Source organism: Mangifera indica, chromosome 13, assembly GCF_011075055.1.
Source record: "Mangifera indica cultivar Alphonso chromosome 13, CATAS_Mindica_2.1, whole genome shotgun sequence".
In the NCBI taxonomy this organism is placed as follows: Eukaryota; Viridiplantae; Streptophyta; class Magnoliopsida; order Sapindales; family Anacardiaceae; genus Mangifera; species Mangifera indica.
The window spans coordinates 11202742-11216351 of record NC_058149.1 but is presented as its reverse complement, the minus strand read 5'-3'; the positions used below and the strand labels follow the sequence as shown (position 1 = coordinate 11216351).

The window sequence follows — 13610 nt, the reverse complement described above, 5'->3', positions numbered from 1 at the left end:
GACCATATTGTTGAACATGAAATTTTTCTTTATTTAAAACAAAATCGTCAAAAATGAAATTCTTCTTATCTTCCATATTATGTGATTATTGAGCAATGCTATGAACTTATATTTTAAATGCATAATTAGATACATAGATAACGTATAATTATGTAATTGAGTGTTATTTTAAACTATCAATTGGCAAGCCAAAGCTCAGGTGAAGGCCAACAACATAATTAACATGGCAAACAATGTTGCTCAATCAACAAACGAATATATGCGGTAGGTTCAAATATTTTCTCTTAGCTCACAGGTTTAATTGATGTTTCATGAATGTCTGAATCGTGCCATTAATTTTTTTTCCTGCATTTGTTGAGTGTTACTGCATGGAGAATTGTGACCAAAGGAAGGCTAAGGCGCAAGGTGCTTCTAATGCTGTTGAAAATGCAACTGGCATGAACTAACGAAGCAGTTGAAGCTTCATTCAATCAAATAATTTATAAGCTTAAGTGGGAGATTGATTGATCATTTTGCCTATCAAATGAAATTTCATTTAGGTGTCTCTGGTTTATAATTATGTATGTTTTCTTGTTCGGGATATTTTGTTGAGGGTAGAAGACACTATCGACATCACTGACGATGCTGGCTGGTCCGAATCACATGACTCGGTCATAATCATCACCATTGTCATCGACTTTATTAAAATCCACGACACCACTCTCCTGCCTACTGCCAACCCTGTCTGCTCACTCCAGGAATGCAGTCCCAAGGCCCACTCCCGATCATAACCCGACACGTTGTGGCTCTTTCTTAACCTCATCCTGGGACGACACCATCGAAGGTGGTTAGCGAGGACAATGACAACAAAAAAATTACGGTGCAGTGGTGTTGATGATGACAACATTGCCCAACTTCCAATCCTGTAGCCATGAAACTTCAGCAACAATATTGCATTTTAATCCGGCAGCTGCAAGTTTCCACCCCCCTGTCCCCGTAGCATCTTTCTGGATGTGCATATTTCCGTAGCCATTGCAAAATTTCTTCCCGTGTACACATTTCTAGCCAATGTTGCACCCACCAGTGAGATGCTTGCAACAATCTTTCAAGATGTGCACATTTCGAGTCATCACCTTTGTTGGGTTAGAGTTAGAAGTTTTATGCTTGAGGATTTGCTAGATGAATATGTTGTTGGATTTTACAGTTTGGTGAGAATGTGTTGGTGATGGTGAAAAAGAGGAAAGCAAGCGAGGGAGAAATTAAAAAAAAAAAGGTAAATAATAAAATAATATAATTAGCATTAGCATTTAAGATTAGTTTAAGTATTTTCTTAATTTAGATAAAATAAAATAGAACATATTAGTAATTAGCATTGTGTTAAGGACATATTTGTAATTATATTTCGTCAAAGTCGGCAAGGTTAGAGATGAAATACTCCTTCGGCCTTTTAGTTACCTTGAAAGATGTAATAAAGGTGCCACTGATGTCATGAGTATCCAATATTGTGGTCCATCTAGAAATTGAAATATTGCCAAATTGACAAAGCAAAGGGGTAACTTTAGACCCCAAGAGTTGGTTTAAGCAGATAAACTCTGAAATTCTCAGATGAAAGGGCTGAATTCAAACCCAACGATGTTATACCAAATCAAATCTAACTTTGAATTATCTGGTGCTATACCCTAGTTTTGCCTGTTCGGTTAAAACGAGCAAGGTTCTTGGTAAACCAAAAAAAAAAAGGTAACTTTATATCACCAAATCCAGAAGGTTGTAATGCAACTTTCCACTTACATTATCCCCTTTACTTTCACCACAGGTACTACTCAGTAATTCCTCAACCTTTATCCTAACCAGAGCCCGAAATTTCCTCAATCTTCATTTTCCTAAGAACACTGAGGGTTTGAACCCACTGAGAGACGCTTTGCTTAACCCAACAATCATATCACTCAATCATGTTACATTGGGTTGTACAAATAAATTACAAAGATTGGTTAATATTACAATCTATATATATCTTAACCATTCATTTAAATGTCAGAATATTAAATTGAAATAAAAAATTAAACACCCTTTAATGGAAAACATATTCCAAGGAACAAGATAAATGCATAGAGAAAACAAGAATACTTAAATTTTTATAACAATCAAATCAACACATCCTTTAGATATGTTCCACTATAACGTTCGTAAGGTAACTCACTTGACAACGACAATAATACATCAAAGTAAGGCATCATATTCATCAATTTCACAGGCACCAAACTTTTTCTTTCCACACAGACCCCCCATGACTTTGAGATATCTAAATATTATTACATTGCAGCTCAGAAGATGCAAGTTTGTAGAGAAACCATGAAGAATTGAAACAAATAACAGACATACAAATAAACTAAAGACCTTGATCCACAAGATAATCACCAAGCCTCTCGACAATCATGTTGCACTGTCCAGGAGTCATTGGTTCATCATAGATACCAATGACTAATCCCATATTGGTCTTTTTGACAGTAACACCACCAGGTCCCTGAAATTGAAGTGAAACTTGTCAACAGTAAGCAATGAAACAAAAACAAATGTAAGAGGCTGCTTAACTTTCCAACATAACAGTATCAGTTGAGAAAGGATCACTTCTTGACCAAACCGTCTAAGTCAAAATCTAGATTATAGTACTTGCAGGCCTGGTCCATGTAAGGCATGAGCTAATTATTCAATAATCAAAATTCACTCATTTGGTTGTTTTATAAATAACTTGCAACCGCAGATTAAGGCCCTCAGATGCATTATGAACAAAGGAAAAAAAAAGATCATATATAAGTTTCACTACCTTCTTTCCTCGAATGGCAGCTCCTGGCTCCCCTTGGATCACCATATACTTTGTCCCACCAAGATATAGCCCAGTTGGTGCAAGTGAACCGGGTTCATTGAAGTCATTGTTGATGCCAGTAACTTCTTCAGGCTTTAACTATAACAAGATCAAAACAAAAAGAGTAAGTAATGGGTAGATATGAAAACAACATGCAAAGTATTTTGAGAATATGATTCAGTATTAGCTATTTTGAGGCCCTTTGGACCCTCAAAAGCAAGCTTTAAAAACCCAAACAAAACAATAAGCAATGGTTACGATCAAAAGCAGTAGAACACATTGCAGAGATCCTCATACAGGTATGAGGTAGCCCTCTTTTTTCCCCCCAAAGTAGGCGCGAGAGAGAGACCAAGAAACAAATAAACTGACCAATCAAGTGCAATTTTATTTCCTCGTCGTTTCAAATAATTATCATGTGCAACAGGTAAGATCTGAATCCATTTTATAACCTTCAAACAAGGAAGATAAAAAGCCTCATCCTCCAGAACTAAATCAACACACAAGAAAGAGAAGCACAAAGAAAGCCAGCACAACCTATTCAGAAATAAAGACATGCGGTAAAAAAGAACCATGTTGATTAAACCGGCAAACATCATAGTCAGTTGACCTCAAACAAATCCTAATCTCAAATCACCAATACCTAACACTAGGAAGCCAATAAATACCAAAGTCAACATAGATCAGTAAACACAAACAGGAAACCAAAACAGATCAACTCAACAAAAAGTAAATAAGGTCAGAAAAATCGAAATTTCAAACTGTAAAAAGAATAAACCTGAGGAAAGTTAGCGCTCTGGGCCCAAACGCTGCCGTCCTGGCCGAGGATAGCTGCAGCAGTGAGACGGTTGCCATCAATTTCGCACATCAGATGGTCATCGACATAAGCTTGCCACGACATCTCCTTATTATTAGAGTCTCCTAGATTTCTTTTACAAGTTGTGGGTGGCTGGCTGATCAATGAGACGCCGCACAGCACAGAGATATAGCGCTGAAACAACCAGATCTACACTATTATTTAAAATAAATATAATAAAAAAATCTATTTTTCTTCATTTGCCACGTGTTATTCCAATCATTTTTTTTTCGACTGAATTATCATTTATTTATGAATCTGGATAGCCCAATTTCAGTTACAATTACAATTAATAATTTAATATGGTAATATTAATTTTAAAGGAGGCCAAAAGACTATTTCCGTCCAATTTTTTCTCCGTTATAAAAAACATACGAGCAACATTTAAAAAACTTAAATACTAATCTATTAGCTAACTTTTATTTAAGGTAAAGATAAAATCATTATTTTATCACTAAACTTTGAAACCTTACAAAATTTATATCATTTCGTCTCATTGTTTAAAAAAACTAATAATTTTATTGTATGAGTAAGTTTTGAAAAAATTACTTTTTCTCTAGTTTTGAAAAATTTGTTTTTTCTCCTAAGATTTCAAAATCTTCCTCCCATTTTTCAACGATTGACTTTGGCCAAACCATCTTCTTCCTTGACAATGACAACGACGAACTAACACAATCTTGTGATCTTTGACAATCTGGTTGATGAGCTTTGTCTCTAGAAAAAAAATCAAATCCAGTCTTTGTTGTCCTATGGGTCTTCTAGATAATGAAGAATTTGTGGTCTCAACTGTCGAAGGATGCCGGATTGCATGAGTGAGGAGTAAATGTCCATCATCAACAATGGAGGAAGAAGATAGCTCAGGCAAAGTTGGTCACTGGAAAATGAAAGCAACATTTTGAAACTCTAGAGGAGAAAAGTGAATTTTTTAAAATTTAATCTTGAAAAATGTGTTAATTTTCTAAACTAAAAAAAGAAAATAACATAAATTTTGTAAGTTTTTAGAGTTTTGATAAAATGATGATTTTACTCTTATCTTTAACAGAAAATTCTACCAGAAATTAACCTATGAGTGGATATTTAGATTTTTGAAATACCGTGAGTATGTTCTTGAAATTTGACTAAAACTTGGGTGGGAAATAATTCTTTAGCCTTTAAAATATTTATTACAGACCATTAATTTACTTAACAAAACTGTACTATTTATTATAATTACATAATAAGCCTTTATTTTTTTATTTATTTGAATGCATTTATTTTTAACTCTTAAAATATTAAACATTTTTTGTTGTAGGAGTTTTGATAAATTTCCCAGGGTTTTTCTTCTATTTTAATGTTTCTAATAGAGTTTTTGATAAGTTGTAAGTATTTTTTTTTCTATAAAATGAAATAAACCTCCTGAATAAAAATGTGAGTACGAAAACAAAAGAAATAAAATAAAGGCCAAATCACTATTTTCCACCCAAATTTTAGCTAAATAAAAATATTCACCATAAGTTACATTTTTATCATAAATATTTTATATTTTTTTCTCCCTCTCTTCTTTTTTATCCTTTTCATTTCTTGGCCACCAACATCAATTTCAACATAATGACGAAAAATATAATTAAAAAACTTATTAAGAGAGAAACAATCATTGACAAATAAGATCAAAATTTTAATATTGTCATGGTCTTTTAATTTCTTAATTTTTATAATTATTATTTTTATAAAAAATTAAGAGGATTTAGGGTTAATTTTTATAAATATTATATAAATTTTTTTGGAGAAAATTATTATCTAATTTCAATAAAAGACATAATATTTTTGGTTTTTACAAATTTTATCCAAAGTTAACAAATTTTATTAACGAAAATAAGAAAATGAATTATTTCATTAAAATTTGGGTGCAGATTTTCATTCAGCCAAAAATGAATTGAAACCAGTAAAATTATGATTTGGGAAGACTGATTAAATATCTTTAAATAACAAAGTGGTACTCTAAAATTTGGAAACTGTCAAAATTCTACCTTTTGACTAGTTTTGACTTGTGAAAAACCTTATATATTCTTAAGATTCTTTATTATAATAATGAGTGAAACAACAAATTCCTTATAGTCCCAAAAATATTAATATTAACAAAATCATTGTCTCCATTTTACCCTTCATTCTTCGTTCACAGAATTAAGCCATTCCATCTTCATCGTGCTCCAAATATCAGTGAAACAAACCCAAAAGGACACCCCTGTACAATTTGACCAAATAAAAAAAGTGAAAGACAAAAAAAAAAAAAAAAAATGGAAGCAAAAGAACACAAAAGCAGCACTCAATAGGAAAAACATAGTTTGAAGGAAAAAAAGATAAACCAAAAGAAGACTGTTAAATTTTAATTTTGGAAATTTAAAATTTGGTGTAACATTGATAGTTTCTGAAACTCAGGGTGTTACTTGTTCTTTTTAAGATAGTCAGGGTGGTTTTATAAATCAGGCATTGTAAAAAACACAATTTATCCCTCATATCCTTACATTTAAAATAAAGGATAAAGATAAGAGAAACGGTCTCTCAAATCTCTCTTAATCAATATCAAGCTTTATCTTTTGCTGTTTTTTTGTTTTTTTAAAAGAGGCAAAACTGAGAGGGGATTCGCTGGCGATCACTTTCCAGCCATGGATCTTTCTGTAATGAGTTGTTTAGGCCCACCACTTTCTCATCTCTTGCTTTATTTTTTTTTTTTTAACAAAATCCGTATTCCTATTTTGCCCAACCAATTCAGCCCTTAATCCAAAATATCAATCTCAAAAAGCCACAAGATATGTTCCCACCCAAGGTAGAGGGAAACCCCAAGTAACCTTTCATTTTTTTAAAATCTAAATATTTACCTATGAATATAATTATATTAAAAAAAAATCAGATAAAGTTAAAGGTAAAATTATTATTTAACAAAAATTCAAAAAAACATAAAATTTATTATTTTGTCATTCTAAGTTTTAAAAACTAACAACTTTATCTCTATCTAAAATTTTCAAATTGGGGTTTTCTTTCTTCCCACTCTGACCATCATTTTCGACAAACGACGATTGGTTTTTCTTCCTCCCAACAATGTCTATTGGTTTTTTTTGGGAGGGGGAGGAATACTTAAGTTTGAAAACTTTAAACATAGATAAGATTGTTAGTTTTTAAAATGTAGGGAAAAAAATATAATGAATTTTATGTTTTAAAATTTTTTTTGTTAAATAATGGTTTTATCCATAACTTTAACTGAGTTTTTTAAAAGAATTTTACTTATAAGTGGGTATTTGAATTTTTGAAAATTAGAGAGAGCCGTTTGGGTTTCACTATACCTTGGGTGGGAGCAAGTCTTTTGGCCATCTATAAAAAAAACAGTAGAATTTAATAATATTTAGTAATATAAAAACTTTTTGAATGGAATATAAGAGCTGATTTATGTGATGATACAATCAACTTTCTATTTTAAAACAAGTGTTACCTAATGGATGTGATAACTTGTTTTTTCTCTAGTGTCGCTTTCTATGCAGGTTGATCATCCAGACCATGGACATGGACATGGACCTCATTGTTGTAATAAATTGGATTTAAATTTAAATTCTATTTAAGCTGTTGTGAGTTTTCTAGATTTTGTACTTCGTTCAACTTAATATCCCTCTTGTATTCTCAATAGCAGGAGCTCCTGAGGTAAGATTCTTGTAAATTAGAACCAACCAAGTTTTGTTACCGCAATGAGGGCAGACAATCTTTCTGAGGTTGACATCAGGAAACTATGGAAAAGTTAATACAACACAGCTGATAATTTTGTACTATTTATTACACAAAGAGTGCGGGTGTTCGGTTTGGGATAATTTGATTACTCATGTAATGTATTTTCTGTTAATACCCATTGGGTTTGTGAAGTAAAGGATTGGTAATTGGTAATGTAGCAGATAACATCGGAGGTAAGAATTGTATATCAAAATCAACCAATTGATAAAAAAAAGAAAATAATAAGCCAAAATATATTTTAAAAAATATTTCATAATCAGAGGTAAATTCAACTCAAAAACAAGACAACCAAACACCAAACAATCATTTAGCCCTGACATGGTTTTTCTCTGCATCATCAAACCTAGGCTTTTAAAGAGAAGATGCAAACTTGGAACCACAAAGTCCATAAAATTTGAAAGGAAAAAAAGGGTAATCTGAAAAGAAATGCTAGAATAATTGACTGATAGCGCAATGTCTAGAGACCCTGATCAATGAGGTAATCTCCCAACCTTTCCACAATCATGTTGCACTGCCCCGGGGTCACAGGCTCTTCATAGATCCCAAAAACCAGAGCTTGACCTGTCTTCTTAATGGTGACTCCTCCAGATCCCTGCCACACCAAATAAATGAGATTATGTGTTATTATTTTGAGTACACAAATAGACAAATATTTGATATCAATTTTAAATTAAAGATAAAAGTAATATTTTATCATACCGATTTATGTATTCAAAATGGTTATGTATAATAAAGTTTATTTACTCAATATCATCACCCACCAATTCAGAGACGCCTTGACCAAAGAAAATATGATTTACTGCCCCTACACTAGACTAAGAAAATACAGAGAGCTCTTGAAAAACTTTGAGAGAATCTGCTACTGGAAATTCAAAGTTTCAGGTTTCCAGAGAATTTATGGGTGTAAACTTTTGAGAAAGATATAAAAACATATATCACCTTCTTTCCACGAATGACAGCTCCGGGTTCTCCCTGGATTACCATGTACTTTGTCTCCCCTAGAAATAACCCAGTCGGAGCAAGGTGACCTGGGTTCTCGAAATCTTTGTTGATATTTGTGATTTCGTCAGGCTTGCACTGCAAACACCAATACAAAACCCCCCTGTTTACCAAATCTGGTTATGAACCACAGCAAAATTTCAGTCATGAAAAGAGCATCAGTAATACCTTAGGAAAGGAAGAGCTCTGAGCCCAGACACTACCGTCAAGGCCAATGATAGCAGCTGCAGTGAGGTGCTGGCCTTCGATGTCACACATCAAATGCTCATCTACGTATGTTTGCCACGACATTTTCTCAACGAATGTTTGTTTGGTTTAATTTTGGAATGGAATGGAAACGAGATTTGATTTGGTTTGGATTTAGTTACTTGAAATACAAAGAGGTCGAGGATTAAGGGTAATTTATGGAATAATAGGCGTCCGTTAAGCTCTACTTAAGAAGTGCCAATGCCATTCACCTCCGCATTCTACTCTCTTACGTGTTCCACAATCCACACTTTCTGCTAAATCAACCATTATGTCCCCAGAATTACCCACGGTCAAACCACAAAATTTAAAACCTCATTCATTTATTAATACCATATATTTTAAAATTCTTCTTTAATCAGACTCATCAATCACTTGATATTGATGATACACAGAAAATATATACCCATTTGCATACACAAAATAAGTGTACATAATTTTATTGGTTTATAATATATCATACATCAATGTTATAAAAAAATGAATACTTCCAACTTATGTTATTGCCAAAGAAAAATCAACCCACAGAATATAAATTCAATGCCAAATTGGACATGGTGTTTTTGCTATGTTTCTACAAGGAAAGTCTTGAGAAAACACAACAGAATAATCAGAAATTTTTAATGAAACCATAAAACAATAAATTATCCCTAGTGGTTTTAATTGTCAGCTCTTTTTCTTTCAAAAATATGCTCCCTTTGTAAGTGGGATCATCTTGAAAAAGTGGTGAGCAAGTTGCAATAACATGTCAACATTCTGGTTCACTATGCGATTTCTGACAGTATCAACCATTGTTATTATCCATTAAGTCTGTATGATCTTCCCCTGAAAGCACCAGTTGTCCTTTCCGGCTGGGCAGTAGACTGATCACGGTTGATGGATGGGGCTCCAATTCTCCACCTTGCAACAAGTTTATGTCTAATAAAAGTTAAGAAACAGCAGCAATCAACGAAAAATATGCACTACCGAGTTCATTCTTAACTTTACAGAGAGCATTATGAGATTATTATAAATTAATAACCATGGGAAAAAATAAGGGTTAAAGTGCTGCTTGTTCAAAGTCTCACTATGAACAGGAAAGTAACTTGTAATAATACAATAAGACAAGATAATGCATGAATGACAGAAAGGATTTTGGTAGTGCAGTGGAAAGATGAGCTGGAAACTGATTAGGGATGACATACTGTATGTGTGTGTATCCGAAGTCCATGACTGCAATAATTCCCTCATACAGTGGAGAAGGATTAGAAGAAAACAGACTAAGATTGATATAATTGTGTGTGTGGGCTGTTTGCGGTATGTGAGAGAGAAGATGAGTTTCATGATGGTTTCACATTCAGCACCATATGCTAAATAATAATCCAAACTGCATAGGTTTTCACACAAAGAAACCAAGCAAAGGATACACCCATTTCGGAGTCTTCAATAAGTTCTTTCCAGTGGCAAGTGGATGCAACACTGTCAAAAAGTAATATAGATGACCTGCTATGATTCCTAGGAGGTCTGTTATCAGAGGTGAACCGAAAACAATATCCAAAACCAGCATTGCCCATGGTAGATAAAATCCCTACAAGTTAAAAAGAAGAATGAAAATGACACACTTTAGGAAAGTAAGGAGCCCAAGCTAGCTCATAAAACAAATACAAGAAACCACCTTATCACATCCTCTCTCAAAACTATAGCCCACATACCTTAAGTTTCACGAGGCCATAGATATTAATTTGGGCATTCGGAAATTCTCTACCCCACAGATAGAGAAGCATAAAAACCAGGGATGTCCCTAAAAGGAATGACCGAAATATGGGGATGGCTGACAACACCTTGAATCCAGAAGACAAGTACCACCAAACAACAACGTTAGAGAAGCAAAATAATCAAAGATGCTCAGAATTTATAAGTACAAAGTAACACAAAGAGGTGATCATTATAACTACAGTCACCATATGATTAAAATTTTCACACCAAACACAGAAGATCAGAAAAGTCAACAGAATTATTCCAATTTTCTGTTATTATTATTATTTTTTTTGAAGAAGGGCATTTGCATTTTTCGCTTTAGAACCAAAATCTCAAGACTCTCCAGCTTATATGAGCTTGAGCCACTTAGCTAGTAAGTCATCTGCACAGTGAATCATCTTTAAGGAAAAATACCATGTAAATCAGAAAGCTGAACAAAATGATCGCACTCACCAGCAAAGACAAGCCTCCAAATATCATCATCCACAAAAAGTCTGCTGTACGTCTGTCGAACGGTCCCCTCTCTAAGCTAACTCCATATCTCACTCTGTAAATTTATTAAGAATTACCACACCAGTTAATGCCAAGGAGAAGAAATAAAAGAAAAATGAAAAATCCACACAAATGGTATCAGATTACCAGGTGGTTGTCAAAGTGGAAAGCCACATGAATCGAACAATAAATCAAACTATTTTGATGCTCCAAATTGAGAATTTTGAAGACATATTACTTACATCATTAAAAGCCTGATCCCAAAATTGATTGAGAAAAATCCAAGGAAAAAGAAATTTGTAAACAGCCTCCACACCTATGATTGCAAGTCAAATAGAATAAGAAACTCTACAGGATAGTTGAGAAAGAAACAAAAATGTTATCGTTAACTGAAAGCTCATACCAAACTCCAGAAGAAGATACCAATAAAGTCAATCCATGATAGTGCAAATTTGCAGGTATGTTAAGAGACTGTGGATCCATAATTTTGTGTGTGTGCATGTGCGCAGCACATGAGGGAGGGAGATGGGACGGTATATGTTAAGTGGCATTTGACAAATCTCAAAAAGGGATCAGATTGGTTTGCAGATTATTTCAGGTACATACATCAACATGTGAAAAACAAATTTCTAGCAGTCATCCATACAGATACTATGGAAAACACATATCTAGTGCCCAGTTATACACTTAGGAACCAAGTCTCATACTCAAAAATAAAATTTTGACTTGAACTCCCACTAAAGAAATTTGTAGAAATTTGACAGCATCCCTCCACAAACAAAGAGTTTTACAGCTCAAGTAAGTGAAGTAAGCACATCCTTCATTTTTAAACTGTCAAATTGTAAGTGTGTAATTATTTGTTATGCTTATGCTAGTTAGATCTATCAGATTGGTGCAAGCTATTCTTCAACCCATATACACTGAACATAAGCATATTTCAAACACAATCTGGCTATTTATTCTTTTAAGAACCAGCTCAAAACACAAGAGACATGACACTCAAATTCATGAAAGCTAAACCATCTTCCCAGGCACAATCTGGCCATTTATTCTTCTAAGAACCAGCTCAACACACGAAAGACATGATATTCAAAAATCCATGTAAGCTAAACCATCTTCCAAGAATATTTATAAAAACAAAAAACTGAAGCATCATAAAAGACAAATCCATCAACATCTGTACAAACATGCTTTGTTAAAATTGCTGGAACATAAACTTTAGAAATCGTGATTTTTTTTCTTGTTATTTCAACGGCTAGCTCAGGGTGGGTTTGTGATCCAGATAAAAAATAGAACCCAAACCTGAAGATGTGAAAAGACTAGCTTATAGTCTAATAGAAGATGATCAGGATTCAATAATCCAAGCTGACAAACTGTAGTGACTGCAAGGCACAATGTCCCATAGGCCTTGCATATTGGTGGAAGAGAGTTATAGAATCTGAAAAGGGAAGAACAATAAGGATTAGATTAATAAAAAAATGCCACTGAAACTATTTCAATTCTTAAAACAAAGAAACCCAAACTATGAACTCAAGTAGCATAGAAAGCAAAAAGCAAGAGCTCTGCTATTTCATATACTGTCAGGCAAGTAAAGCATTGAACTAAAGGTTAACATCATTATAATTGAGATTCTACACCACAGCAGGCTATCTTGTTTGATCATCATGTTATTTTCTTAGTTTTAGTCATCTCTTTTTTGTACCTTCGGGTTTGCAATAACATTGAAGCAAGCAAAAAATCACAAATTCACTAAAATTTTTGCATACAGGAATCCAGCTTCGTCAGCTTGTCTGCCACTCCGCAAACTAAAATCTAACAACTGCAACGCTTTACTTTGTCTTGCATATGTAAATTGTAAAGACAAACACACACACACACACAAAAAAGAAGCTGCAGTGTGAAGATAAAAAACCCTTGACTACGTCTATGTTGCCAAGTTGGTTTTAAGTCTTAAAATTAACTACATAATACAATAACAACGCTTGAGTTTGAATCGGCGATCCCTCAATTACAAACCTATAAAGTCAAATACCATAAACCATGCTTGAACTTCAGCATTAAATAAAGCAATGAATTAGCAACATATAAACAAGAGTAGAAGTGAATTTTGAAGAAAATTGAACTACAAAATAAAGACCCAAGTCAGTAGTATGCATAAGGAGAGAGGGAGAAAAGAGTAGTACTCAGCAGGTGTAGACATTGCAGATCCAGGAAGCCTGAAAGTTCTTTTACCCAGGAGTTGAAAACCGGTTGTTAAATGTTGGTGGCTTACAAAGAAACCAACCGGAAGGTTCTGTATATTTGTTGCGTTGTGAACCAATGTGACCGAACTTTGGGCCTTGACATTGTAAGCTTTTTGTCGTTCGCTAGTTGGGCCATTTGGCTACAACTATGAGCTTAGGCCTTTCTGAATCAACCCCTATACTTTCCAAGGACACAACAACCGGAATACCCAAAATCTTTTTTTTTTTTAATTTTGAATATTAAAGGTTATTGGTGAATAAAAAATTATAGGATTTACTTGTAATTTCTCTAATTATGCTTGCGTTCTCATTTTCAATCTTGAGCTTGAACTTGAGTCTAACAATACTTGACTTAATTAGATTCGTTTGCACCCTTATTTTTTTAACTTTCATTTTCAATAAATAAAAGTATAGAGCCCAAAATTATGTGAGCGTGCTGAATGAAAAT

At 33.6% G+C, this 13610-nt stretch overlaps 3 protein-coding genes across 3 annotated transcripts; all 3 read right to left on the bottom strand.

The window, feature by feature from the left end:
* Positions 1-2088: 2088 nt before the first annotated feature.
* Positions 2089-3838, bottom strand: LOC123194505 (profilin-like). Its single transcript, XM_044607729.1, has 3 exons — positions 3615-3838; positions 2801-2938; positions 2089-2500 (listed from the first exon to the last, which is right to left on the bottom strand). The coding sequence occupies exons 1-3, from the start codon at positions 3735-3737 to the stop codon at positions 2366-2368; spliced, it is 396 nt and encodes a 131-aa protein (XP_044463664.1). The 5' UTR covers positions 3738-3838; the 3' UTR covers positions 2089-2365.
* A 3841-nt stretch (positions 3839-7679) lies between these two features.
* Positions 7680-9055, bottom strand: LOC123194504 (profilin-A-like). The gene is made up of 3 exons (XM_044607728.1): positions 8613-9055; positions 8385-8522; positions 7680-8037 (listed from the first exon to the last, which is right to left on the bottom strand). The coding sequence occupies exons 1-3, from the start codon at positions 8733-8735 to the stop codon at positions 7903-7905; spliced, it is 396 nt and encodes a 131-aa protein (XP_044463663.1). The 5' UTR covers positions 8736-9055; the 3' UTR covers positions 7680-7902.
* A 105-nt stretch (positions 9056-9160) lies between these two features.
* LOC123194503 (derlin-1-like) lies at positions 9161-13222 on the bottom strand. Its single transcript, XM_044607727.1, has 7 exons — positions 13103-13222; positions 12222-12357; positions 11162-11235; positions 10881-10974; positions 10382-10510; positions 10097-10257; positions 9161-9608 (listed from the first exon to the last, which is right to left on the bottom strand). Exons 1-7 carry the CDS (start codon positions 13117-13119, stop codon positions 9488-9490), a joined length of 732 nt encoding a protein of 243 aa, XP_044463662.1. The 5' UTR covers positions 13120-13222; the 3' UTR covers positions 9161-9487.
* Positions 13223-13610: the final 388 nt, after the last annotated feature.